This window comes from Leptodactylus fuscus, chromosome 6 (genome assembly GCF_031893055.1).
Source record: "Leptodactylus fuscus isolate aLepFus1 chromosome 6, aLepFus1.hap2, whole genome shotgun sequence".
Classification (NCBI taxonomy): Eukaryota; Metazoa; Chordata; class Amphibia; order Anura; family Leptodactylidae; genus Leptodactylus; species Leptodactylus fuscus.
Genome location: NC_134270.1, coordinates 30,566,368 through 30,593,713, shown reverse-complemented (window position 1 = coordinate 30,593,713; position 27,346 = coordinate 30,566,368). Strand labels below are relative to the sequence as shown.

General features: G+C 40.0%; 1 protein-coding gene across 2 annotated transcripts in view; it reads right to left on the bottom strand.

Annotated features, from left to right (window-relative positions):
• The window catches only part of AGRN (agrin), a 428,413-nt gene that overhangs the window by 235,334 nt on the left and 165,733 nt on the right, over positions 1 to 27,346 (bottom strand). The window contains exons 4-5 of one of the 2 annotated variants that reach the window (XM_075279649.1): positions 25,259 to 25,306; positions 1,942 to 1,959 (exon numbers count right to left, since the gene is read on the bottom strand). In XM_075279649.1, coding sequence (XP_075135750.1) covers positions 1,942 to 1,959; positions 25,259 to 25,306 — 66 coding nt within the window. The remainder of the gene's footprint in view (positions 1 to 1,941; positions 1,960 to 25,258; positions 25,307 to 27,346) is intronic. The other variant, XM_075279650.1, reaches the window with a different exon arrangement.

Here is a 27,346-nt window from a genome sequence, read left to right as displayed (position 1 = left end):
CACCTTACCAGCCAAGAATTAGTTTAATTAATGCCAAACACCATCCCAACAGGGTAGGCCATAAACAGTGGGTGTCTTTAACTCTTCATGACTTATTGCTTTTCAGCAACAGGCTGATGCTAATTAAAACAGCGTCCATGTTGCAGTGTACGTGAGGCATCCATTTATTTTGTGCTTCATGTAGCTTTAATTAACTAAATAAACCAACCGATTCTCCCCTTCGGCATTTTGAGGCACGTTGTACTAAAGCTCTGCCAACTTTATATTACGCTCTTCACATGTTGCTGTACAGTAAGTCAGCACAAGATAACACCTCAGAGTATAAAAAACTTCAACATTTAATAATCAGAATTTTTTTTACAACAGAAAAAGTTTAATTAGTCTTAGGTGATCAGCGAACTACATCCATCGATGCGCAAGGTCATATGACCATCTCCACCTATTTAACTTCTTAGTACCTAATAGCTGCTGCTCCACTGATTCCAGCACAGTTGGAATTTTTTCTCTAGCCCTCACCATTCCCGAGCAATCAGTGCTGTTAGTTTTGGTGCCTGATGTGCTATTTAATCTCTGTTAATGTCAGGTGGGTTGTGTCAGACAGGGGTGTGTGATTCAGAGCTCAAATCAGAGGCAGCCAGTGTCAGAGCTCAGAATCACACCCCTTGTCTGCTCTTCCAGACACGCCCTCTTGACAGTACAGAGACTAAACTGTAATATAAGGCACCAAAACTAACATGACTGATTGCTCAGGAATGGTGAGGACTGGACAAAAAAAATCCAACTGTGTCAGAATCAGAGGAGAATCACCTATTAAATAATGCTGCACACAACAAAATTCACATAGTATACATAGTACATATAACACTGTATTCACATTAGAGTTGGTGCCTCAGACACAGAATCTGCTTAAATCGGTTGAGAGAAAAGATCTGCAAGGAGGACTTTTCTTTCTGCTGGTCTCAGTAAAAAATCGTCAGCAACCCAACAAACCCCATTATAGTCTATGGAGTCCACGGGTTTCCACATGTAAGTGCTTTTAAAGTGGACAAGGTTTTTGTCTTTCGGGTGCCCCTGTGGACCCAAAGGATGGAAACCCAAACGCTAGTGTGAACCTAGCGTAAGTTGTAAATGAGCAAAAGTTAACACTCATCAAATCCTTCAGTGTAAACCAGGTAACAGCTTCTGAGTTAAGACTTGGTTCACATCTGCTTTTGAATTCCATCTGGGGAGAGTCCGCATGGAGACCCCCCGAACGGAATACAAATGCAATTGCAAGTGCTGTGCAAGCACACGGACCCCATAGACTATAATGGGATCCGTGTGCTTGCTGCGCACCACCCACACGAATCATGTGGACAGGAAAGTAGATTGGGAACTACTTTCTTGACTGCGGAGATCTGGTGGTAAGCACACGGACCCCATAATAGTCTATGGGGTCTGTGTGCTTTTACTGCACCAGCATTCGCACTTGCGTTTGGTATTCCATTTGGTGGGGGTCCTCATGTGGACTCCCCCGGACGGAATCCAAACCCTGATGTGAACGTGGGCTTAGTGAATGTTGTGCAAGAAGCATATCTACCTTTATAAAACTATCATCTACAAGACATGAAGAGTAAAAGTGAAAGATTCAAGCTATATACAAGGTATATATGGCATGCACCGTTCTCTACTCCACATTTACTACAAAGTGCAGTTGCATCAATATGTCTAAAGCTTTCAATCATGGCATACTATTGATAAGGATTGCATGCATAAGTACAGACCACCGAACACTGGTCTAAGGTTTTGTTATACTAATGTCCTCACAGGTTGTCTCCTGCAAATATATCTTCCAAAACGCAAGCTTAGAAAGTATATCATGCCAACAGCTTACATGCATTATGGTTCATTTACAATACGAGATCTAAATGATGCATTGAAGTAAAATACACTGACTCTTACCTGGACCATCCACTGCAGCTTTATAAAAAATATGGTATAATTAATGTTTATATTAATAGGACAAAAACTGCAGATAAGATTTATTCATTTCAATTGTAATTACAGTAAAGGTGAAAATTTTTAAGACTCCAATTATAAAAACATTCATGAATATATCAAGCAATAAACTTTGGAAAGCTCTGTAGGTAAATAGCACGGACATGTTCTAGTCATTTATTATTAGTATTAGCTATATACGGGGATCATTAAGACATGTATCGCAGTCACGCTAGGTTCACACTAGCGTTAGGGTTTCTGTACTTCAGTGTCACTTGGAGGCCCCAAAAACGGAACCCACAGAAACCTGAAGACCCTATAGTCTATAATGGGGCCAACTGGGTTTCCGCCCAAGACCCCGAACACTATTATGAACCTAGTATCAGACATGCACGGACAATTAAAATTCTTCTGTAATAATTCTTACTTACTTCTGACCTGGACAGGCAATACAGACTTCCATTCCAGGCCTTCATACACGGCCTTTCCTCAATGATCTCAAACATAGGTCACCTCGTAGATTTGACCTCCAAGAGCGTCCTCTCAATTTGAACAATTTACAGCAAAATATCCACTCACTGCCTTCTCCTCCTTTACCCACTCCCCCACTTGTCCCTCTTCCTCACAACACAGAAAAGGACTCCATCCCCTACCGTACTGCCAGTTTTACAAAACCTTTATTACCACCTATGTACTTTTATGATGTTCTGCTATGTGTATGAATGTATATGTTGAATTGATAGAATTGACGTCTCTTTTACTCTTCTCCCCTTTTGAAAATTTTAAGAAACTATTGAAATGTAAAATCATAAAATTACTCACTGGAAAGATCAATACATGTGTAATATACGTTGACAGTTTTACTTGAAAATTTCTAAATCCTCTTTGTTCACCAGTGTTACTTTTTTCCAGGATTCCAAATACTATCCAGTCATCCTATGGGACTTGTAAGATGTAAAGGGGTTACGAGGTCAGGGTGGTAACATTTTTCTTTTTCCAATACAAGATGTTAATGTGTCCAAAGGAGGAGGGATGAACATGGATGAAGGTCATAATACCCTTATAGAAGGGATGCTAGGGCATATGTATCATAGAGGACGACCAGGCAGCACAGGCGTACTATATTTTCATGACTAGTGAGTATCTGCGCCTTGACTAGCTCTTCATAGGCCCTACAGCATTAGCAAACTAGAGCGTAGAAAATTGTATGGAAAGTCATCCTATCCCAGGTAGTCCAGTGTGAAACAGTAACTAATTCGGCTTTTGCTACGGCACTTTATCTTTTCAATTCAGCCTTCTAGATATGTTATTGCAAATAATAATTTTGTAATTTCCCAAAGGCCCCACCACACTTGTCATGTGTGTCCGCCGTACACCAACCTGAATGATAGATATACACACAGAGTGATGGAAAGCAGCGATCTATTTAAGGAACACACTCCAGTTAACAACCACATTATATTACTTTGTTTTCGAGCCCTTCGCGCCTGTCAATCCAAAACCAAAATGCTGTTTTGCATTAGCCTTAAATGGCAGAGGAGAGATAAAGAAGAAACATGTGGAAGTGAATAACAGCTGACACGAGGTGTCTTTGATACATAGTCAATATTCCTTTGTGACATCTTTGTAATTACAGTACTATGTTATATGGCACTTTCCAATTCACGAGTGCTTTACAATTATACTCCAGCAACACTCACGCAGCCACTTCTGCCAATTCATAAGCACCTCCAACAGGGAAACTGGGACAAAGAAAAGTACGGAGAGCTCAGAGGTTGAGGATTAGGAGCACGTGAAAGAACCTGTTCTCTGATTCCAGGATAAAACAAGCTGGAACAAAATGCAAAAGTCTTATTTTAAGAACATGGAAAAGTACCCAAGCCAACATCAAATACTGTTCTTACGCCTCACAGGCAACAGTGCCAGCAGCAAATCCTCTACAGTGGCTGCTAAGAGCTATGGGAGAGAGATACATTATCAGCTTCTAAGCAATGAAACACTACACAAGTCACCGGTATGACAAGCATTGGACAATCGCATCCAACAAAGCGCTGGTTGAAGTTTCCTTAGTAAATATTTGTCACACTGGAGCATAAGCCCCCTTGTGATGGTGATAAGACATAAAAGCGTCACATTTTTTTTATAGATTATTTTACAAAATAGAGTAAATAGCAATTCCCAAAAATAATCTTTATCAATGTAATGTCACGTTCCAGTAAGCCACAGTAGGGTTCCATTGTATACATGAAAGAACATGTGGTGTACACTTTCTAAAAACATACTGAATACTTTTGGAGATTTATATGCAGTTCCCACTCTCAGCCGGATCACCAGTTCCTAGTTCTGTAAAGACCAGGGGCAAAAACTCCCGAATAGGTGTCTGCAGATGGATCTTTTCTTCTTAGAAAGAAAATTCTTGTTCGGATAATATCCTTAGTCATGTTGCGAGGCCTGTTACAGGGTTAGATATCAATGCATAGTTACCCCATTACATCCCACTAGAGAGGAAAATTTTATTCTTGGAAAGTTGAAGCCCGCCAATATATATTAGAGGGGTGGCTAGCCCTGCCACAATATGTGGCCAACTTAAAAAGGACCTTTCATAAGCTCACTTGATATGGGTCCACTTTGGAATATTATGGTCAAATCCAGTTCATGACAAATTGTTCAGTTGAAGTCCCAGGGGTGGTGGGTTCTTTTGGACCTCTTTGCAGTGTCTAGTACTCGTCTGTGATGTCATGTATGAAGAGACCCCAGAATACAATGTTACTTTCACTCTGACATAACTTCAGCTTTATTTTCCTGAGAGCTAAAAATTGGATAGATATGTTCCTAGGAGACCTGACAGTGTTCTACACTATGTTTTACAGGTAGGTTCCTAGGAAACCTGACAGTGTTCTACACTATGTTTTATAGATAGGTTCCTAGGAGTCCTGACAGTATTCTGCACTATGTTTATAGATAGGTTCCTAGAAGCCCTGAGAGTGTACTACACTATGTGTTATAGATAGGTTCCCAGGAGCCCTGACAGTATTCTACACTATGTTTTATAGATAGGTTCCTGGGGGCCCTGACAGTATTATACACTATGTTTTATAGATGGGTTCCTAGGAGCCCTGACAGTATTCTGCACTATATTTATAGATATGTTCCTAGGAGCCCTGAGAGTGTACCACACTATGTGTTATAGATAGGTTCCCAGGAGCCCTGACAGTGTTCTTCACTGACTTATAGATAGGTTCCCAGGAGCCCTGACAGTGTTCTTCACTGACTTATAGATAGGTTCCTAAGAGCCCTGACAGTGTTCTACACTATGTTTTATAGATAGGTCCCCTGGAGTCCTGACAGTGTTCTACACTATGTTTTATAGATAGGTTCCTAGGAGACCTGATAGTGTTCTACACTATGTTTTATAGATAGGTTCCTAGGAGCCCTGACAGTGTTCTACACTATGTTTTATAGATAGGTTCCCAGGAGCCCTGACAGTGTTCTTCACTATGACTTATAGATAGGTTCCTAGGAGCCCTGATAGTGTTCTACACTATGTTTTATAGATAGGTTCCCAGGAGCCCTGACAGAGTTCTTCACTATGTTTTATAGATAGGTTCCTAGGAGCCCTGACAGTGTTCTACACTATGTTTTATAGATAGGTTCCCAGGAGCCCTGACAGAGTTCTTCACTATGACTTATAGATAGGTTCCTAGGAGACCTGATAGTGTTCTACACTATGTTCTAAGTCAATAGAAGATGTGGTTCATACTGAACTTGTTTGACCCAAAACCAATCTTGGTCAGAACCACCCAAACCTGAAACAAAATAAACCTCGAGAGGCTCGCCCATCTCTAACCTCCACTAACTACAATCTTGGCTCCACTAATTTCAGCACAGTTGAAATATTCTCTCTAGCCCTCACCATTCCTGAGCAATCAGTGAAGTTAGTTTTGACGCCTGATAAATTGATTAGGCTCTAAATGAATGGCATTAATTGTTCAAGGTAGGGGATAGAGAAAAAAATGTCAACTGCACCAGAATTAGAGCGCACCTACTGATGCAGAGAATTGGAGTTGGTAGAGGTGGTAAAAGATCTCTTTAATGATATACTAATTAGATAAAAGGATAGATAAATGCTGTATTTCTTTCAAAATTTTAGGCTGGATATGGCTTCATTATCCATACCTTTATTGGCTTTTCACAAACTCTCGTGAAAACTGGTGCACAAAAAAAAAGGAACTGTTGATACCTCTGGAAACCAATTATGCAATTGCCCTCTTTAGATAAAGACATAGCTGATTTGTCTTTAAATACTCCAGAATTGCATTTTCTTAAATGCCCATGTGAAAGATCTATACTGACGGATGCTTAATTCAATATGACTAAATGGCAAGTTCTAAAGGGATCAATTGTAATTACGGAATATTCATGGGAAAAACAGCAATAATTGGCCGGAGCTGTGTGGTGTAAATCAGGAGGTACGTGATTGGTCCACAGGTGAAAACACTTACCAGATACCGAGCTGTAAAAAAATATTCAAAAAAAGACCAAAAGGAAACAAAGTGATTAAAAAGTACAGGGTCTATAATAGGCTTCTGTATTACTATATTTACAGTCAAAGGGTACTCAATGCACATACTGAATTGTAATACTGCCCTTTTCACCTAAAAAAAAAAAAAATCGAGAGGAAGCGAGAGGTTAGCCGGCATTAATTTACAAATTACGGCAGTCTATGAGGGGATTTAGGAATCCGCAGGTAGCTCGTTTTCCACCTGTGTCTACTTTTACTGTCAACTCATGTGAAGGTCAATGTAAAATGCATTACTAATGCATTAGAGAGGAGAATCAATGAGCACATTGCCAGCGGTGAACCAGAAGAGAAGGAAGTGCAAGGGCTAAGACTTTGCTATAGAAGAAGGTAAACAGAGATGATTCAGCTAAACTGGAAATGTGAGAGGCTGGCGGGGAGCAAGATTTAGCAGCGGGGGCTTTGTAGTGGTCCCCTTGGAGGGAATGAAATGCATCAAAACTTGAAATATTTACTCAAATATTATCGTGGAAACTGGTAACAAGTTTATAAACTATATCATGTTTATTTCCCAAATTGGTGTTTTGAAAATTTGGATTTCCTTTAACACGACCTTTATTGTCATGCTTGGAACTGGCGGAGATTTATCACCAACCCAGACGTTACTACTTCACTTTCTGAAGGACCTTAGAAAAATGAGTGTTAGGATTTGGGTGAAAAATGGGCAGCGCATCAACTTTTCATTTCTATCCTTGAAAGATCTTGTCCAATGTGTATGCTTACTTTGGCAGTTTAGGTGATTTGGTGGTCGTATTCAATACTTTTCATAGGTTAAGCACTATTCATATTATGGCAGTGAATATGGTGTGAGCATCCTTAGGCTAAGGCCCCACGGAACGAGAGACAGCGGTTCTTCCTGCAGGGCTTTGAACAGAAAGTTCATGGAGTTTTCCTCCACGGACTTTCGGTTACAATTATATCTATGGGAAAGCCACCGGTGTCTCCACACTGTGGTTTTAAATGCAAAGTGGGCCTAGGATTCACATGAATCCCGTCCACTGTAAATTGCTGAGATTTTTCTCATGGGAAAATTGCAGCATTAGTGTGTACATAAAAACAAAAATCATTCAAGTTAAGGTTTACCTCTTGTTTCGTATGACTTTTTCAGATAAGTCGCCATATGTGTGAACCAAACTATGACTATACCATGGAATATTATGCAGCCTACTTCTGGAGCTTTCCCCACTATAACAATGTTCCATGTTGTGTGTCTATGTCTTTTCCATGCACAACATGATTTTATTTGCCTGGGTAGCAGCTGCCTGGCACTGGTTGCTAAAATTAACTTTACAGAATGGTCTATAGAAATATGTTGGGTCACCTCTCCAAGAATTGTATGTTTCTGGAATCAAAATAAATTCAAACTCTGACACAACATCCAGTATGTTCAATGAATACCCGGTATATATAACAGAATAGAATGAGTAAGTAGTCATGATAAAGAAACAAACACAGAGCTAGTGGAGTTCCCAGATCTTGTACATAAGTAGTCGTATTCTTTCTCTGATACTATTATACGACCCTTCAATAACATTGTGAAATTAAAAGCAATGATATAAGCTAATTGTACATTTCATCAATATGTAAAAGGACCATTTCGATAGTTTACACAACACAAGCTGCTCACGTACTATGTGTTTTCTTATTAAAATCCATTACATGGGTCATTATACAGATCATAATTAATAGCGGGTCAATTAACTCTGGAGTATATTAATGTATACAATAATACAAGAATGTTTGTCTCTGCGGTGCCCAAACTATGGTCACAACCAATAGAAAAGTCATGAATATATTGGAAATGTTATGTGGTGTGTTTCAAAGAGTTTAGGATTTGAGATAAGAAAAATTTTATCTGTGTATTAGCCAGTGGATATGAAATGTAAAGACTGAGAGTCCTCAGTAGTTGATACCTTTTTTAATGGCTAACAAAAAATGGTGACAGATTGCAAGCTTTCGAGACTGCTTAGGTCCCTTCATCAGGCTGGTATAACACAATATCTGATGGCAAGCACATTTATAAAGGAATACAGTGTTTGATGCACAATTAATTGAAAGCAGTACAAGCAAATAAACACTGCTTTCCATCAATTGTGCATCCAACACTGTATTCCTGTAGAAATGTGCTTGCCATCAGATATTGTGTTATACCAGCCTGATAAAGGGACCTGAGCAGTCCCGAAAGCTTTACATAGGATTTACATAGGATTTCAGACTGTATCCCATAGGCACACAGTGTCATATGTCGCCACTTAAAAAATGAACCCCTATTTATTACCGAAAAAAGACACAAAAATGATTTGCATAATGACAATGTGTCCGGTCCTGAACCAGAGAAAATAGCCCAGCATTGAAGTGGTTAACATTAAAACATGACTTTGTGATACATTTCCTTTACTATATGCCATGACTATACAGTGACAACAAAGTGTAGTCATATTAGTTGTCACTCTTGAACAAATACAAGACACCAAAAAACTATTGTTCTACTTTGTAATATATTAGTATATAAGTTTATGACCATTGACATAGCTGCCCCTTGAAAAAAAGAGCCCAGAAAAATAGAAGGTTTACAGTTGCAGGAAATTCCCCTGCAGTGGGTGCTTTAGGCATGATCTTGGTGGTGCAGGGAAAGGCATTGCATGGTCCCAGTTTTGGCATCCTATTATTGTGGGTCTACCAGTTTAAAGCCATGCAACAAAAAAGTCATATTATTCTAGAAATATTGGACCTTTCCACTTTACAAGCAGCACACACTGTGGGTATTTGTGTGTAGACAAGCACATATTGGGATTATTTTAATGTCTTGATGGTCTTGGCATTGCTCGCTAAACTGATCTGTCAGCGACTGTACTTTGGAAGATCAGTCTAATCTCATGTGCCTCCTGAGGACTGAGCGGTCTCCCCCTCCTAGCCGCACATGTAAGCCACGGTTGGGAGTGATTTCTCTTTCCTGTTATGCTTAATTAAACCTCCTTGAGATGGTTTCTGTAGCTAAATCCATACAAACCAACCAAACAAATCAATAGAAAATGATGTAGCAAGAAAAATGATGCAACGCTATAGAACTGTACCATGTACCGCTGTTAACAAGGAGTCTATGTGACATATTTTACCGTAAAGCCTGTGCTATATGGTAAGTGAAGATGCGCAGTCTCTTACACTTGTGTAACCCAATGGGGCTTTTATGCGATGGTCGTGACGTGCATCAACTGACCATAGCACAATGTGATACAATGGTAAAAGTAGTATCTGAATGACTGTATCTAAGCATCTAATTTCACCAGACATCACAAAGGTGATATAAGCCTGTAGTGCGAGTCCAAGACACTATAAACAAAAACCCACAAAATGGCACATACTAATGTCAAGGAACTCTACATTTTTCATGATACAGATATTCTACGTTCAACAAAATTGGCAGAAGACGGAAACCTGAAAGCGGAGACTGGGCGCAGGTGTGAACCTGCCCTTAGTAGTCACATAGCACAGCATTTTGTGTGTTATATTGGCTACTAGTACCATGGTCCTGTAGTTATGGTGTGACGGCATATTAGACTGACAGATCTGCTTTTAATAGATTTATAAGAATCAGATTAGAACATAATAATAATAATTTTTTTATTATACTCACCTCCCTTTTCAGTGCATTTAGGGACATAAGTGCTCTACAAGCCTGTCATGATCAGTCAGCCAGCAATAAAAGTATTGTATTGTAATGTACAGCTCAGAAAAAATTAGAATGATCTGTGAAGCTGAGAAACCTCCACATACGGCAGCCTGTAATCTGATGGAAAAGTTATCAGTAATTCGCTGACAATAATTATTGGGCTCCGCTCTCCTCATATAAACCCATCACCAAACTATAGACTGTATAATGGAATATTTGACAACTTTCCAAAAACACACAGGTGACATCCCAAAAGAGTTGGACCGGGACTGGCAGAATATTCCTAGGCTTGCGGTCATACTATATGTAACACAGGAACTTTTTGTTACAGTCACGTCAGAAAAAATGGGTGTGATTGGCATTTTTCATGTCCACATCACAACATGGCAATGATATGGGTTTTTTCGTGTGATTTTCATGGTAATGAAAAGGTGTGGATTTGGCCAGTCAAAAAAAAACATTAGCAGCATGCACACGATGGTGAATAATAGCCGTGTGATGTCTGCTTTTTTTTTACAATGTCACTCGGTAGCATTACCTTCTTTCTCAGAGAATAGGGGCTATTCACATGACTATTATTTTGACATCATGGACCGTCAAAATATAGGCCACGTCCTATTTTTGACCATTTTCATGGTACCATCATACACTGAAATATATGGGGGATCCGTGAAAACAGATGTCACTCGGATACAAAGTGACCGTGAAAAATGGATGTTTTTCACTACCGCTTTCCACCTCCTTTGTGTGAACGCAGCCTAAGCCTCCTTGAAGACGACCATATAAATGGTCATTCCTATGGACCTGTAGACATGACTTTGAATTACACAGTCACATGTGCGGACTGACAGTCCGGGCTGCAAAATATGGAACAGGTCCTATTCCTGCCCAATTTTTTGGCCATACTTCAGCGGCTCCTATTCATTGGTGGGCAATTAATTCATGGCCACCAATTAGCACCCGGTTGTGTGCCACCGGCTTTAGTCTTACTGAAGCGAATGGCACGACGTTGTAGTACCTTGGACAGCCACAACCATATCTAGAGCACTGTATTTGGATAAACACTGAAGGGAACATTTAGCTTATCGGCGGTGGTCTCAGAAAGCCGCTTTAAATATATAATATAAATAGGCTTCATAGCTAAACTGTAAAGTCAAATCTTGATAAAACAGCAAATACCCAAAACAATTTTCTTTAAATCTCCTTTGTGGGCCATCGACAAAATGGATGTTATGCACTACATAGACCATGTGGCCGCTCATGCAATAAATCCTCCAGTCACTAACATTAAGGGAGCATCCGGCGCCATTTATCTCTAGCATGAGCAGAAGCAATGCTCTAGTTTAACATGTGTCTATTTAAGAAACCGGCGATTTAAAATGTGAATTCTCTGCAAGTAATCTAGAAGCCGTCAGAAAGGAAAGGCATTGAGCGCTTTCATTTTGCAAGGGCAGCAAAGAGATAAGAAAGCTACTGAAGGATTCAAATCATCTTTTTTTTCAAAGCTAGAAGCCTTTTTGAGGCATAGAAAGAGTATGTATTATAGCATGTATAGGAACGCTTTCATGCGGCTTCCATGAAAGCTATCACCCCCCGTAAAGGTATAGTGTTCCCCGGGACTAATAAGGCTTTTTAGAAGTCCGCACTACAAAGAATTTTTTTAAAATAATAGAATTTTTTCCCTGTACTTTTTACTTTATTTCATTATTTTATTTCTGCTGCAGAAGCTTCATCGGGAGGGATCAAGGATGTGTAATTGGTACGGATTTTTCTATGTCAGTTTCCAGCTAGGGCTCAGACACGGTGTTTTAAGACTGAAAAGGGCTGGTGGGGAGAAAAAGAAGTCTGACAACAGAGAACAAAGTTTAGCTGGCAAAAGTTCTAGAAAGTACAAGCGGCACGGATTCAGAACATGAGTTCTGACAGAATCCCAGAGGAAATTTGTCACATTCTCTGCATCTAGAGATAGCAAGCCTGTGGGGTCAAGGATAACAAACATGTGACGCTTGTGGAAGGACAGGTGTCAAGCTGAGTCTGGCGGGATATAAAAATGAGTGCTAAAATAAGATGATATAAGTATTGTGATCTAAGTTATATTTCTGCTGAAACTTAGAGAGAAGACAATGCTAAGAGCCTGGTAATAGACTTAGAATCGACTCTAGATATTTTCTTCATTCTAAAGGAGTTTGGTAGAGCAGCTCAGCCATATTTACTTGACTAGTAAGTAGCTGTAATTCCAGATGCAGCCTGTGAACAAGAGTGGCGCTAATTTGATGCTATAATTCTATATGGTTCTGACCTCTTAATAACTAGTTGTTATTTCTATTTGGCCAAAGTATCTTCCAATATTAGATCCACTGGGGTTCCACACCTGGGACCCCCACAGGTCATTGGTACCCAGGCTGCTTACTCGCCATACAAACTCTAGTGTTAAGTGCAGGTACTGCACCAGTGATATTAAGCCATCAATATTAAAAACAGGTTAACCCCTTTAGCTAATTCTTTGGAGTGGTGGTACTAGTAGCCCCCCTGATCTAATAGTATGGGTGTCACTATTAGCTATAAACTAGCAAAGTGCATATCAGATTGTCATGTGACTGGCACCTTATAGAAGCCTTCCTGTGTGCACTTGGGATACTAGGCATTCACCCCCTCGTGAGTTGTAGTTTTGAGAATTTTGCACCTTCGCATCCTCCACCATTTACCAGTGGGTCCTTTCTGCATCCTGCTGTGAAGCATTGCAACTAGTATTTGGTAAATTTGGCCTTTATTAATGAGCCATGGGGACCAACCACAGGCATTAAAGGGAATATCCAATTAAAGACAATTATCCCCTATCCACAGGACAGGCTATACGTGTCACATTGCAGGAGGTCTGACTGCTGAGTCTCCCAGCGATCAGTAGAATAGGGGACTGAAATTCTTCCATTCCTAATCCATGTGAAGGAAATGAAAGTGTTCATGCGTGATCGGAACTCCATAAATTTCTATAGAAGTGATAGTGAACCTTTTAGAGACGAGTGCCCATACTGTAACCCAAAACCAACTAAATTATTGCAAAGTGCCAACATGTCAATTTAACCTTAATACTGTGCGGATCCACGAGTGCGGACAATTACAGACCCACAAATTACAGCCGTGTAAATGGGGCTTTACAGAGCTTTAAATTATAGAAACAATTTTGTCCTGCAGGGTTGCTGAGGCTGCTAGAGATCGCAGTCATGGTAGGTCCATAACAGTGAATAAGTTACCAGTCATACAAGTGCACTAATACTTAGGAATCACTAGGTGATCACTGACTTTAATGGGGCAGCCCTGTTAATGACATATCCTAGGAATACACTATAAGGCCTCATGACTATGCACCTTGTCAGTGCACTGGCTGCGTTTTTCATGGATAGCACACTGACCCACTATACAAATGGCTGTGTATGAGTTAGTGAGCCTGGGGTCAAATTCAGGACCGGTGCTATTCCTGTCTGTTTTGCTGCTCAAGCTCAGTGAAGTAAATTAATGGGTCCATGGAGACATGAGCAGTATATGGATAGGCACACAGTCGGTATATGGATATATATGGATATCATCCACGTGAGATCCTTGCCATTCAACCACGGACCTGGCACACAGTCATATGCATGTAGCCTAAATACCCCTGTTGTCCACATTACTGCAGCCTCAACCCCTGTCACTTTCTTCTATCACTTCCAAAACTGTAGTACTAGAGATGGGGTAGAGATGGGGCAAAATTAAGGACCATATTTTTTCATTATATTTTTGCTTTATGATGTAAGACAAAACTGTCTCGAAAATGAGATTGTTACGGTCTGTGCTGGTAAATTTTTTAGCAGCTTTAATTCAATCTCTGTAATACAATGGATTCACATAGCTATTGTCTGCGGCAAGAAAATGGATGCCATCCCCGTGAGGCTGATTTTTAATAGATCATTTCCAGAGGGTGAATAAAAGAGTGGCGGAGTTTAAGTCGCGGCAAGGCCAGGTTACGGCAAAAAATATAAATAAGTGGAATATTAAGATAATTAAATTCTGTCTGGCTGTTCTGACATTTCTCAGCAGTACTTCAGGAGGGATTAATTACTGGGCCGGTGGTGGGATGACAAGAGCTATTAATGCTCTGCCCAAGTTGGGAGGGGCCCGCAAGCTGCCATTTCATAAATCAATGTTTTGCCCAAGAAGAGAGAAGTTTTCTCGGCATCCACCTTGTTTGTTTATAAAAGCAGCATTATTCCTAATTAATGAGGCCGTCACGGCGGATTGTCAAGCCTTCTGTTTCTGGCTCAAAGGCTGACAGCATGGGAGATTGGCTGGAATTTGTTATATCATCTTGTGTGCTACCCAGGGTCTCCAACACTAAAGGAATTCTTTCTATTCCTTCCTTCTTAGAAGGTTAAAAATATGAAAATGAGACAGATTTATTTATCGGAGGCTCCCATAAGGCTGGCACAGTCATTAGAAGAAGTTTCAGACGGCATGTTGGTGGACATGTAAATGAGGAATGCATCAGTGGAGATTTCGTGAACTCCTGACTCGGTGTCATAGCAGGTGACATTACACAATGGATAGCGTTGGAGGTAATGATTGTTAATGCGCTACTCCAATTACCAGGACATAATTACTAGGGACAAAGCAGAGGACATTGATGAAAACGTGATGAAAAAATTATGTCATCTATGGCAACTCACCACAGTTGCTGTCTATTGCGCTTTTGAGAAACAACTGGTTGCTGAGGGTTGCAGAAATGTTTTTTCGTATACGATATTCTTCATCTATCCGTCCCAATAGGATGAAATGACAACTATTATTATATATTGCCGAGCCGTTATTATAGTATCATATTAAATGGAAGGTCACACTGGGCTTAGGGCCTCATTCATGTGATCATATTGACATACAGTTTAAATCCAGAGATAAATGTAGACATAGAGATTGTTGTGCCCAATTTAGCTCCATACTTGGTTCTGCATTGTGTCGGTATTGATTTTTTAAGTTTTGTGTAGTGTTCGGTCAATGTTTTTCAGCCATACTGTATTTCACATGTATTACTGTATCTTCTAGTATTGGGTCAAAAGTATGGATCAACTATAAATGTCTGGTATCTGGGGAAGAACATGTTACATGTTTGATATGTAGACTGAGAAACCTGAACATGGAAGGCTGGATTCACACCTGCATTGGGTGACTGTTCGGGGATTCTGGCCCCAGCAAACAGAACATCACAAATTCATTCCCTAGAAACCCTTGGCCATCAGCTGTTGGCCATATATCTGCCCCATAGAAGTAGTTCCAGTGGAAATTTAGCATATGAAATGAATGCTCCATTATGCAGTACCTGTATATGCCAGGACAATTGTAGTGGGATTATTTTATTAGTTACCTCTTCTGGCTCATTGATGGGAGGCAGATTAAGACTACCATGGGCCCAGAGCTGTTTGAGGATTGTGGTCCCCACCAGACTAAGGTGAGGGGCCACTTACGTTGGGTTATTAAATTGCTTGCACCCAGAATTCTACCCAATACACAGGGATCAGATGAAAATAACTTAAGGCAATCTTGTATCTAATGGTCCCAGGCGACAAGAGAGGGGCTTCACTTTGACAGGGCAGCAGGTTCCCTTGCCATGCCAGTAGTAGGTATGACCCACCCACACTATGATGTGGCCCCCTTGCTTATGGGAAGACTATTTGCAGTCATGTGTGTATTTATAGATACATGTAAAATACCGTCACTGTAGTCCAATTCTAAGTGACATATACTTGATAAAGATGGAAGAGATTTGAGGTTTCCTGGACTATACGCAGGGCCCGTGGGCCGTGAGAATCCACCCAAAAAGGTCATATTATAATGCACTACTCATTGGGATCCCACTCTATGACGTCTACTGGACCCCCATATAGCCATTAGTTATCTTTATGAGCTTACTAATCCTGGGACAAGACAATGATCTGATTGTTTATTCCCATCCCCTGTCCCTTTCCTTACCCTTTTAAGTAGAATTTGCAATGTGACACTCAGGTTGGTTCATTTTCTCCTATTTGCTTTCAATATGATAATTTGTAAGACTATGTACAGTTCCACACTGGCCATGGGAAAGAAGACGTGCACTATCCTCATCAGAGATCCACCTTATCTGTAGCCACTACAGCTGCCCAAGGGTTATCCATGCTATATGTGCATTCTTGGCCATTCCTATCAAAGCAGTAGCGTTATCTAATGATCTAGTTTTTCTGAAAGAAAAGGTATTTTTAGTACAATGTAAATATAGATATCTTTGCGAAGGAGATGTTTGATTACAGATGTCAGTCTTCAGATGTACAGCTAACATCTTGTTGAGCCTGCAAACACTTTGATATGTGATCTAGTCTTCCACTGTGTATAAAATGACCCCTAAATAAGAACACAGAGAGACCATCTTCTCTTTTATAATGGCCTAGAACATGTACAAAACATTGCTTCCCCGGGTGGTTGACAGAAAGTCCTGACGTGTCAACCTGCTCTTTCAGAAGAAAAAAGTCTTGTGTTAGATTCTGGATTCCTTTGATTTGCAGAAGACGCTATAACATTTGACAGAGCAGCCGGCTCACTATTCCCATCTTGGGCTGCTTTGCTTGCGGTGAGCAGGTGTGCTTCCATTTACTGACCTCCGTCGTGAAAATCCATGTGCCTTTACGGTGCCATTTCATTTGCACCTGGTCTGGTGAGGAGAATTTTAAAGCAGCCGTTCTAAATTAAAAACAAATGCCTGGAAATTGAATGCTAATTCGGAACAGGTGCCTTATACAAGATGCAAAAGCAATTGAAATAAATCACTAAATAGAGACGCCTACTGTATAATATAGCTACAAATTACATTAGGGGGGAACCTCATTTAAAAAGGAAAATATCAACATAAAATGGATTCCCACTGTGATCTAAAATAGGAAAACTCTAATGGCTGCATTGTCCCCATTAGGCGCTAATACTACTGAGTTAATACACAGTGGAGGCAAATGTTAAAGAGGTTGTCCAAGGAGTCTTATTTTACTTACTTCCTCCATGGTCTTTTTGATGCTGTACCTGAGGGTCCCGTGCTGGTTTTCACTCCAGGCCACTTACTTGGAACCAGCACCCAGTACTCTTCCGTTTTTACATCGAGTTACTTGTGTTATGGGGATGGTTATACTATAGTCTGCCAGCCCCCAAAGCACAGGAGAGGAGGTGGAGTAACCTGGGGGCCTGGTAATGGTTCTCATTTGCTGATATAAGGTTGGAACCAGCCTAGAATTATCAGGTCCAACATCAAAAAACTCTGGAGGAAGTAAGTAAAATAAAACTCCCTGGACAACTCATTTATGAGCAGTCTTCACACCTCTGAGCCACAGTCAGCTGGCCAAATATACCAGGTTGGCATGCTTTGAAAATTCAGGGTCAGGGGATAATAACACTCCTTAGGGAGTGGGCACCTTTGCAGGCGTATGGAGACTTACAATCCATTTTTGCTCCACTGGGGGATTAAGGGAAATATATGGAAATCTGTTTTCTAGGATGAAATTAGGAAAACAGTGCCTCTATTCGCTGCCTCTTAGGACAGCCCCTTAACATCATGAATGACTTTTTTCAATAAGCCTAATAATACGATGCAGGGATTATTGCCAAACTAGTATTTCTATTCCAAAAGGAAAAGATTCACAGTTGTGGACAGTGCTGTTTTGATCTGTTGGATCTCATCAGCACAGCATAGGGATACTAGTTTGGCTGGGTGAGAGACTATAGACCAGGGTCAGGGGATAATAACACTGAATAACCCTACTGAATCAGTATTTTTGGCTGGATTATCACCATTTAAGGCTTGCTACAAAAGTACTTAAAGCATTAAGCGTCAAGTTAAACTTTGTTAATCTGTACTTATCATTGTTGCAGTTTGTTTAGACTCTGTTCACATTTGCAAAGTTAGCAAACTCAGTTAACTTTTGTCAGGGTCTGATTAATAACCTCCATCATAGCTATTCTGGTTCCATTATAAATTAAATCTATGACGTTAAGGTGAACTTGCCTTTTGTTTCCACCACTCCTTTTACTTCTATGGGACTGCTGGGATTGTGATGATTGGAAGGAATTCTCCACGGAGTGCTCAGGAAAATTGTGCCAAAAGTGAAAAATGTTCCTAAGGATAAAGTCCCACGTTGCAGAAATGCAGCTTTTTTTGTTTCAGATTTTGAAGCGGTTTTATGAGCCAAAGACAAGAGTGGATTGGGCAAAAGAAAGAAGTATAAGAACCTCTTATATATTCCCATTCCTTTTGTAGTCATTCTTGACTTTAGCTAAAAAAAAAAATTAGCAAAATCTGCAACAAAAAAGCTGCATTTCCGCAACTTGGGGCCTTAGCCTAAAGGCTTAAAGGGGCTATGCCACAAGCCAAGAACGAGATACCCTTTTTCCCAAAGCCAGGCTGAATGTAGACAGGGCTGGTGGTGGATGGTGCTCTCATTCACTTCATTGAGTGCATTGTAGAAAGCTGAAAGTTTGTTGTCTTTGATGTTCCTATTGAAAGTAATGGGAGTGTCGTCCACCACCAGTTAGATAGAGGATAAATACTTTTCATGGCATATCCCTTAAAATAATTGAAAAAATTATCATCAATGATAAGAGTTTAGTAAAAAAAAAATAAAAATGTTTATATACTATATACCCCTGTTTCCCCGAAAATAAGACATGTTCTTATAATTAATTATCTAACGAAATATATGACCTTTCTTATTTTCGGGGGATGTTTTATGCAGCGGCTGGAGCGGGGAACAATCGGCAAACAAAGCGGGGAACAATTAGCGGAGTGCCGGCATGACTGCCGGTTGTATGTGATCCAGAAGGTGAAGGGGGGGGGGGGGTGTCTTATTTTCGGGGAAACAGGGTATGTAATCTTTATAGCAGTTTTCAGCTTGAAAAATATTGAAAAAGTATTGGTCATGTGGAAGTGACCAATTCCTTATTTTTGGGGGCTTTCCATCATCGATCCCAAATTGGCTACACTCAACTACACTCAACTTGCCCATAGCTTGATATCTGTAAGTAAGTCTTCACCCTTCTTGTCCTCAAATGGATCAGAGCAATATTTAAGGTGTTTGTGTCTCCACCACATTTTAGTTCCATACCCTGTACATGTACAGAGTTCCCTACAACAGTCATTAGGTAAGATGAGCACTTATGACCAATGGAAGTAAAGCGGTGGATAAAGTCAATAATGAGTTAATATTCGCGATTTCAGCATGCACACAATGTAAATTGCGATGAGAAAAGAATTGGAAATGGCAGTCTTCTAGTTAGTCTAATAACAGAGATTGCAGTGAATTTTCAAAGTCATTTAGCAGCCGAGAGAAGCTCACACTAAACGATGAAATTTTCTAATTATCTCAGAGACAGCAATGTCTTCAGCTCAAGGAATGTATCCATTTACTCAGTGGCTGACCTGACTGGTGAAGAGATACTGCCAGAAAGCGTATGCAAATAAATGTCATACTTCTGCAATCATGAATGATGGTACAAGTGCACATAATGCCAAGGACAATGTGGCATGAACTAGAAAATGATTACTTTTATATCGATTTAATTCAACGTACTGCATAATATCCTCCACACACATTCATACCAGTCGTCTACATTGAACCAATCATTGTCTTTCATACATAAATTTACTCTGATTTCTTGCGTGACAAATTATTTGCCCTCTCATGACCTATAGTGTATTATGACTCAGCCAAATAGCCCGTCGGAAGAAACCATGGCAGAAACGCGTTGTGGTTTTTCCTTCAGCTCTTTTCACAGAAATTCCGCACAGTTTTCCTCTGTGGACTTTCCGATGTAGATATTTTTCTGCAATGTGTAGATGGCATTAGCCAGTTTGCCATCCAGTTTGCAGTTACTGCATTTTTTTTTTCGCAACGTGGGGCCCGGAGTTACTCAACTTTGGAGCCCCATTCTCTTATAAATTGCCACTTTATTCATAGGCAAATGAGGGGAACCTGCTTTGGGGATAAGCTGTATATTGTCTGGACTTTGGTTTCCGCTCTAGATTCCCAGGCAAAGAACTTTCCTATTTGAATATGAATAAAATGGCAAATTCCTTGGAAAAGAGACCCCAAAGCTGAATAACAGGGGAATATTTGGAAACTGTAGAATCACCTCTACAAGGCACTGGGATTAGGTTTGTACCTAATTTACTGCTGACAGACTGCTTTTATAGGTGTTCCCCAATGGAAAAATGTATTAAGTAATTCAGATGACTAGTCATGTAGTCCAACTCTGAAGGACTTGCCTCACACGGTGTATCGATATCAGGGGAGCCATTCACACCAATTTTCCCTTATCACAACAGCACATTTCAATGTGTAATAAGAGATTTCCTCAGAGTGCACACTAAGGCTAAAGCCACATGTAGCGAAACGCATTTTTCATTGCATTTTCGTGGAATTTTCCTCTGCAGAGTTTATGCCCTTATAGGCTGTACCGAAAACAAAGTTTTTCTGCTGCAGATTTTTTTCTGTAGTGTGGATGGGATTACCCAGAATCCCATCCACTTTGCAGGTACTTTAATATGCTGCATTTTTGCAACGTGAGGCGTCGGTCTAGAGAACACACAGACTATATACTGAAGAATATACATCTGTTTCTTTTATATCCTCTGTAGTTCCCTGCGGCACTAAGAAAGATAAAATATTGGCCATGAATTAGAATTGGGGGTCTGCTGCCCAGATGGATATACAGCATGCTTCTAGAAAACCCTGTTTTTGGGCCTGACTCCTAATAATATTCAATACGATTTTTCTCGACACTCCCTTTCCACTCTCTTTCCTTCATGAAAAAGATAAGGAGATGCAAACAAATGCTGCTCTTGTGGACTCGGCCTGCTCATTTATTATATTGTTTTTCAATTATTGACCCACAAATTCAGAAGCCAGATCCACTGTGATCAGCAGATCACCAACCTGGATTCATTTTAGTAAATAATTGAGTCCAACTAACACCTTACTCATCTCAAAAAAAAAAAAATTGGACATCTAAAATAACGCTAGTGGTGATATTTTGGAATTTGAAGGCCCAGATATGATAAGGAAAGCGCTCAGAAGATTCTCAGAAATTTCCCCAACATTTTAACCTTGATTCTCGAAGGAATGTTAGCTTATCAGGTCTTGTGTGAACCACAATCCTTATGACATGAAAGAAACCTTTTTGAAAGATTGCTTTGGTTCGAATCCTTAGACAACTACAGTCATTTTGTTGTTTGTACCAAAAAATCCCAACAATGTATTAAGAATTTTGCCATTTTTCTGTAACAGTGTTCCTTTAAGCGTTGCGCTGTGCGAGGGCTTAAATGGGCCCTCTGTGTCTAAAACAGCAGCATTGTCTCTTGTTATTCATCCCATATCGATATAAGTGAGCCATTTCACAAGGCTCTTTTCTATAAATGACCTATAGTCATTTGTCACTTGGAACACCATGAGGTTTTTGCTAGTATTTTGGAACATTACGTCTAAGTTTACAATAAACCATACAATATATCTCTCCTCAGCTTTATAAAATGTTGAATGAGATTTGTCAGCACTTGCTGAAACAATAACAGTCCAGACTGCAAATTACCCCCCCAAAAAACAGAATCAAAATATCTCCCAGGGGAACATCCCAGCACACAAGCGATATAGAGACGGAGACAGTCACTAGGGAGCGTCTACAAACAGGAGCACCGAACAGAGCCTATCATCACCGAAAATAACATTATGAAGGGATAGAGATCTGCTCGGCTGGGTTGCATCATTTGTAATAGGTTCATCTCAAGGATAATTGGCAGAATTTGTCAATCCCAGGTGAATCCTTGCTCACAGAGCGAAGTCATTATTAAGTATAGTAAGGGCTGGGGTTTAATAATTTGAGCATACTGCACTGAAAATCCAGAACCATCATGATGACCCCAACAGGGTCAGTTAGTGAATGACTCAATCACATAGCATTTTCCATACTAAGAAAAAAAATGACCAAGTACTGTATCCAGTCACCGGGATGTCAATGACTTTATTTATACATGACAATATCCTGCTGGCCTTAAAAACAGCTGATTGACACTTCACGGTGTTACAATGACACCCCGGTGCCTCTCAAAGTTTTACTTCCCCTAGTCTGCAGTATATCATATGTGCACTCTTGGGGCTTGTGACTGACTGAGAGTATATAGCAAGTGCTAGCTCATCTTTACTAGGGTCTCTTGCAATGCTATGATCAATACCCTTAAATAATTCTCTGTCTAAGCAACTGTGCTCGTACTGACAATGTCAACTCAAGGCATTTATCATCCAGCCACCGGACCTCCATCATATAACAGAATATGTAAACCCATTCCCAAATCTGCAAGACCGTGGCGAGTAGGAGCTTTTATGGAGTGGCAGTCAGACACTGGCATAAAAAGCTAAGTTTGCTCAATGAGCTCACTATCGGTGAGGGTCACCCACCGGACCCCCATCATAACACATACAGTGGTTTAGGCTAGGTTCACATCGACAATTGATTTCCTTTCGGGCACACTTCGTTCCACTTGAAAAATTCAGGGAGAAAAGTCCTGCAAGCATTTTTGGCACAGAAACCGGTCAAAAACCCAGTGGATCCCATCATAGTCTAAAGAGTTTGTGGGTTTCTGAGGGTAACCACTTTCTAAGAGGATCGGGTTTTTCATTTCTAGGGTCCCCACGTGGACCCCAAAGAACAAAAATCCCAATCCAGTTGTTAACCGAGCGTAAGTGGTAAATGTTTCATTCTGGAATACACCTTTAAGGCTAAGGCCCCACAGAGCAGCCACAGATCGTGTTTTTTCCTGCAGCGCTTCTCACAGAAAGTCGGCTAAGGTTTCTGCTTCCATTATACCTATAGGGAAACCATTGGTGTTTCCATAGGTATAATTGACATGCTGCAATTTGCAAAACCGCAATGGTATTGTGCGTCTGCTGAGCGTATTTTTCCACAAGGTCTAGAAGGGATTTGCTAAAATGCCATCCACCTTGCCTGTAAAATGTTGTGGTTTTTTTTCCACTGCTGCCAAACCGCAGCGTTTACGCCACATGGGGCCCCGGTCTAAGTATACAAGGCACTCTGCCACACTACCGAGTTCAATACTATGGGCATATCATATCAGAGAACTGACAGATAAAGATTTAATTCATATAATGTCACAAGTGACTCGATATTAATTAGGAAAAAACTATACCTGAAGAACAGGCCTAGAGCCTCGAAAGCTTGTAATCTGTCATCATTATTAGTTAGCCATTAAAAAAGGTATCAACTACTGTAGATTCTCAAGTTTTTGTTTTATATTCGATATCAATATACAACCTAAGGTGTATCCCTACAATAAGTCAATAGCAGTCAAAGACAATCATAACTGGAACTTGAGGTGGCCATTTTGATCGTCGCACAGACCTCAGAAGAGATTTCTTTACTGTCAAAATCCAACCAAAGAAATGGTTCCGTGGTTTGCAATGTGATACAGAGAAGGGTAATTTTAATGGCATTGCTTTCTGCCTTGTTTGCAGGCCCTTTAATAAGTAGCGTTATCACTACAGGGAATAATTGATTTTAATTTAATTTTAAAAAGAAGAGTGAAAAAGAAATGGATCTTTAAATCAATGGAGCCGTCCAATTTCATTAATTTAATTCATTGCCCAAATCTATGTTCAGTCTTAAATACAATTACGTACCAGCTCTCAATCATCCAGCCATATGTTGCAAACATCCCACAAACCTTTTAATGGTATTTCATTAGCATATAGGATTTAATTAGCAAATGCTTGCATTCCATTATCATATGGAGTCACATGTGTAGGCATTTGGGATAACGGTGCACATATGCAACAAACCCGACTTCAGTGTATATTACATAAACTACTGTAGAAAATCACTGTGTGTGTATATAAGGTCAGAATGGCCCACCAGAGTACCAAAGATCTTCTGATCGGTCATGGTTCTGACACATTACTGAGCCCGTAATATGCCATGGCCATCAGAAGACCACCCCGTATGACTGTGCTTAACTGTCTCCACAACCTCTATTATGTTTGCTTTTATTACATGAGTTATGTATCTATTGTATAGACATGATCTTGTAATGTATGGCCAGTGATATAGCCTCCAATGGGCCCCAATCTCACACTTATCCCATTGTTCGGATATTTTCCATGGGTTTTAAAACTAGATGGTACAAAGTTTGTATTGAATCACAGATGACAATGTATGTGAATGCTATCATACCTTTCTAAAATGCATTTTCTCCTCATGCCACCATACTGTTTTATGGGTTACACTTCATATCTTCGCAGGCATCTGTTCAGATAAATGGACAAATGGACTACAAAAATAGTGGACATCGACTCAACCCATGGGACCCCATTGACTTTAATAGGGTCCATCAGGTCTACGTCGAATGTCCATACTATTTACCTAAAATTGGCGGATGGGCTTGCAGGACTTTTTCGTCCAGTGCAGATCCATTTCAAATCACCAGACAAAACGTCTTGCAAACCCGACACCCAGCGGAGATGTTATCCCAACCTGACTTTGAGGTCTTTGCAACCATTATATTCATAACTACACATATAATTATTATCAAACCAAATAAAAATGTTTAAAATACAAATAACTTTAAGTTCACATTAGCATTAGGGTTGCCATCCTCTGGGTCGACTTGGGGACCTGAAAGACAGAAACCCTATCTGGCTAAAAATCCGCGAACCCCATAGACTATAACGGGATCTTAACGGTCTCCATCGATTTTATACTGAAATCGGCTGCGAGAAAAGTCCTCCTTGCAGGACTTTTCTCTCCTCCAATTTTAAGTGGATTATGGGATAAATTGCTGAATACTTCCTGAACGCTAGTGTAACCTAGAATAAGAAAGATAACACATCGGCACAGCAATACAGATCTACTTATTGTGCTATAAAACATAATTTCCATCAACAGAAGGCAAAACTTTGATGTGAAAAGAACAAAACAGTGGCACTTACCATCTTGTAATGTTGGTTGAGGGGTGTCAAAAATACTGCCTGGTTTATCTGCAAAACAAGTAAAAAGAATACATAAATTATACTTAATACTATAAATAATACTTAGACATTGTAGAAAACCTATCAGTGACTCTTTGAGTCCTTTTCACTCATGGATTACCAAATCTGTGATGGTAGTGGGTACAAGACACAAACACGGGTAACATCTGCATGTTCTATACATATTTAACCAAGCAAACAGCTAGTACGTTGGTGGTTGTGTGAAATTTAGAATCATGTAATGTATGAAAAACATTGTTATCCTTAAAAGCTGAACACTAGATATAGTTGCTTATGCTTGAAATTGGTATAATGTTATATGATAAGATGGCGCCTGCATCCAGGATGGGTGCAAGAAAAACAAATACTGGCTTGCTGCCAGAAGACAGGGCCCCAAGGTTACCACGCAGGACCGGGAGTAGCTGGCTATATATGGAACTGCTTAAACTTTTTCTGTTTGATTGAGATGTATCATACCAATAAGGAAGGAATATGAAAACTTACGTTGTTGTTATCTCTCTTCCTTTCTCTGCTACTATTTAACCCCCGTGTTTTTAATAAAAAGTGCATCAGTGCACACTCTCTTCACTGCTAAGAGAGGAGTTAATACCAACCTTTGTGTCTGGTATCAATACCTCGTTGCTAACCCTCAACTCATATCAATTAGGACAACGACAGTTACCCGGGATTATTGATCAATTAGTCATAAACACGGCTTTGACCTTATCAGTTGTAGGAATATACTAGTCATAAACAACCATAAAAGAACATAGAAATGAACCGGTATTCTGAAAGAGTAAAATGACATGTTCTTTTCTGTGCTCTTGAGCTTTCTTTAAGTCATTCCTGCAAGAGGCAGTGGCAAACATTCAGTTTTAAGCTCTGGTGTCAGGTAGCTGAAATCCAACGGGTTGGGCAGTAGGGGAGTCACAGTGGAAAGAAATAATATCTGTATGTGTGAATTCTAAATCGGTGGGCAGTCACACCAGCCAAACAGTCTTGTACAATGGCGTTGATTAGAAAAATAATAACATAATGTGATGTGAAATATCAGCCCTTAAAATATCACTGTCTGAGTCACATTACCACAAGGCATCAGTGATCGGTGAACCAAGACGAACATTGCGGTTAGTAAAAAGGAAAGAAAAAAAAAATCTGTGTTTATCAAAGCAAGAAGATATTTGCCAGCTACAATATTCCATTAGAGTCTTTGATAATGCTAGGTGAGGTATACACTACCTACTGTGCAAAAAAATGGAAATGTTAGGATGGACTGCTGGTTTAATCAGTCTTACTTGAGCTTATCCTATGGAAAGCAGCGGAATATGAAAAAACAAAAAAAAACACATTTGCATATTGAGAATATTCTCCCATTCTTAATGGCTGTAAAGAGATATGGAAAATCTTCTATCAGGGAGAGCGAAGCGAGGGGAGGTAAACTAGGCATTGTGCCAATGCACAGTCACTCTTATATTATGATCAAGTGATTATTGAAGGCAGGAGGAAAATAAATATTTCTGGCAGATATTAATCAGCTATTTAAGAAGTTATTTGCCAGCCAGGAGGGGAGATAATGCTGATATCATTTTTAATTGTGTTCCTTCTCCAAGCTGCAAACATGGATTCACTTTTGTATAGTTGGGAAATAAACCTTCATTTCACAACCAAGTCTCAAAGGAACACAATGTATCCAGGCATCTCTTGTTGTGTGTCTATAGAAAATAGAGCTACAATTTCCATTATGTGATGCTTATATTTGGTTCCGAGTTTCATACACGGAAATGAGACGTAATGACAGATGCATTATTAATGCACTTATTTCCCAGCAGCATGACGGGAGACTGTTCTACAGTAGTTAATACTATTTTGTCTTGTGACATGTCAGCCTAATGCAGCTCTTGGAAGTCCCTTGTTGGAGAGGGATGTGCTTGTAAATGTAGACTACACAGCAAACAAGATCATGGGTCACAAATAAAACAGTGATGGGTTTTGACTGTTCTCCTGATCATAGTACATGAGTGAGTTGTCTTGAGGGTGAGAACATACAAT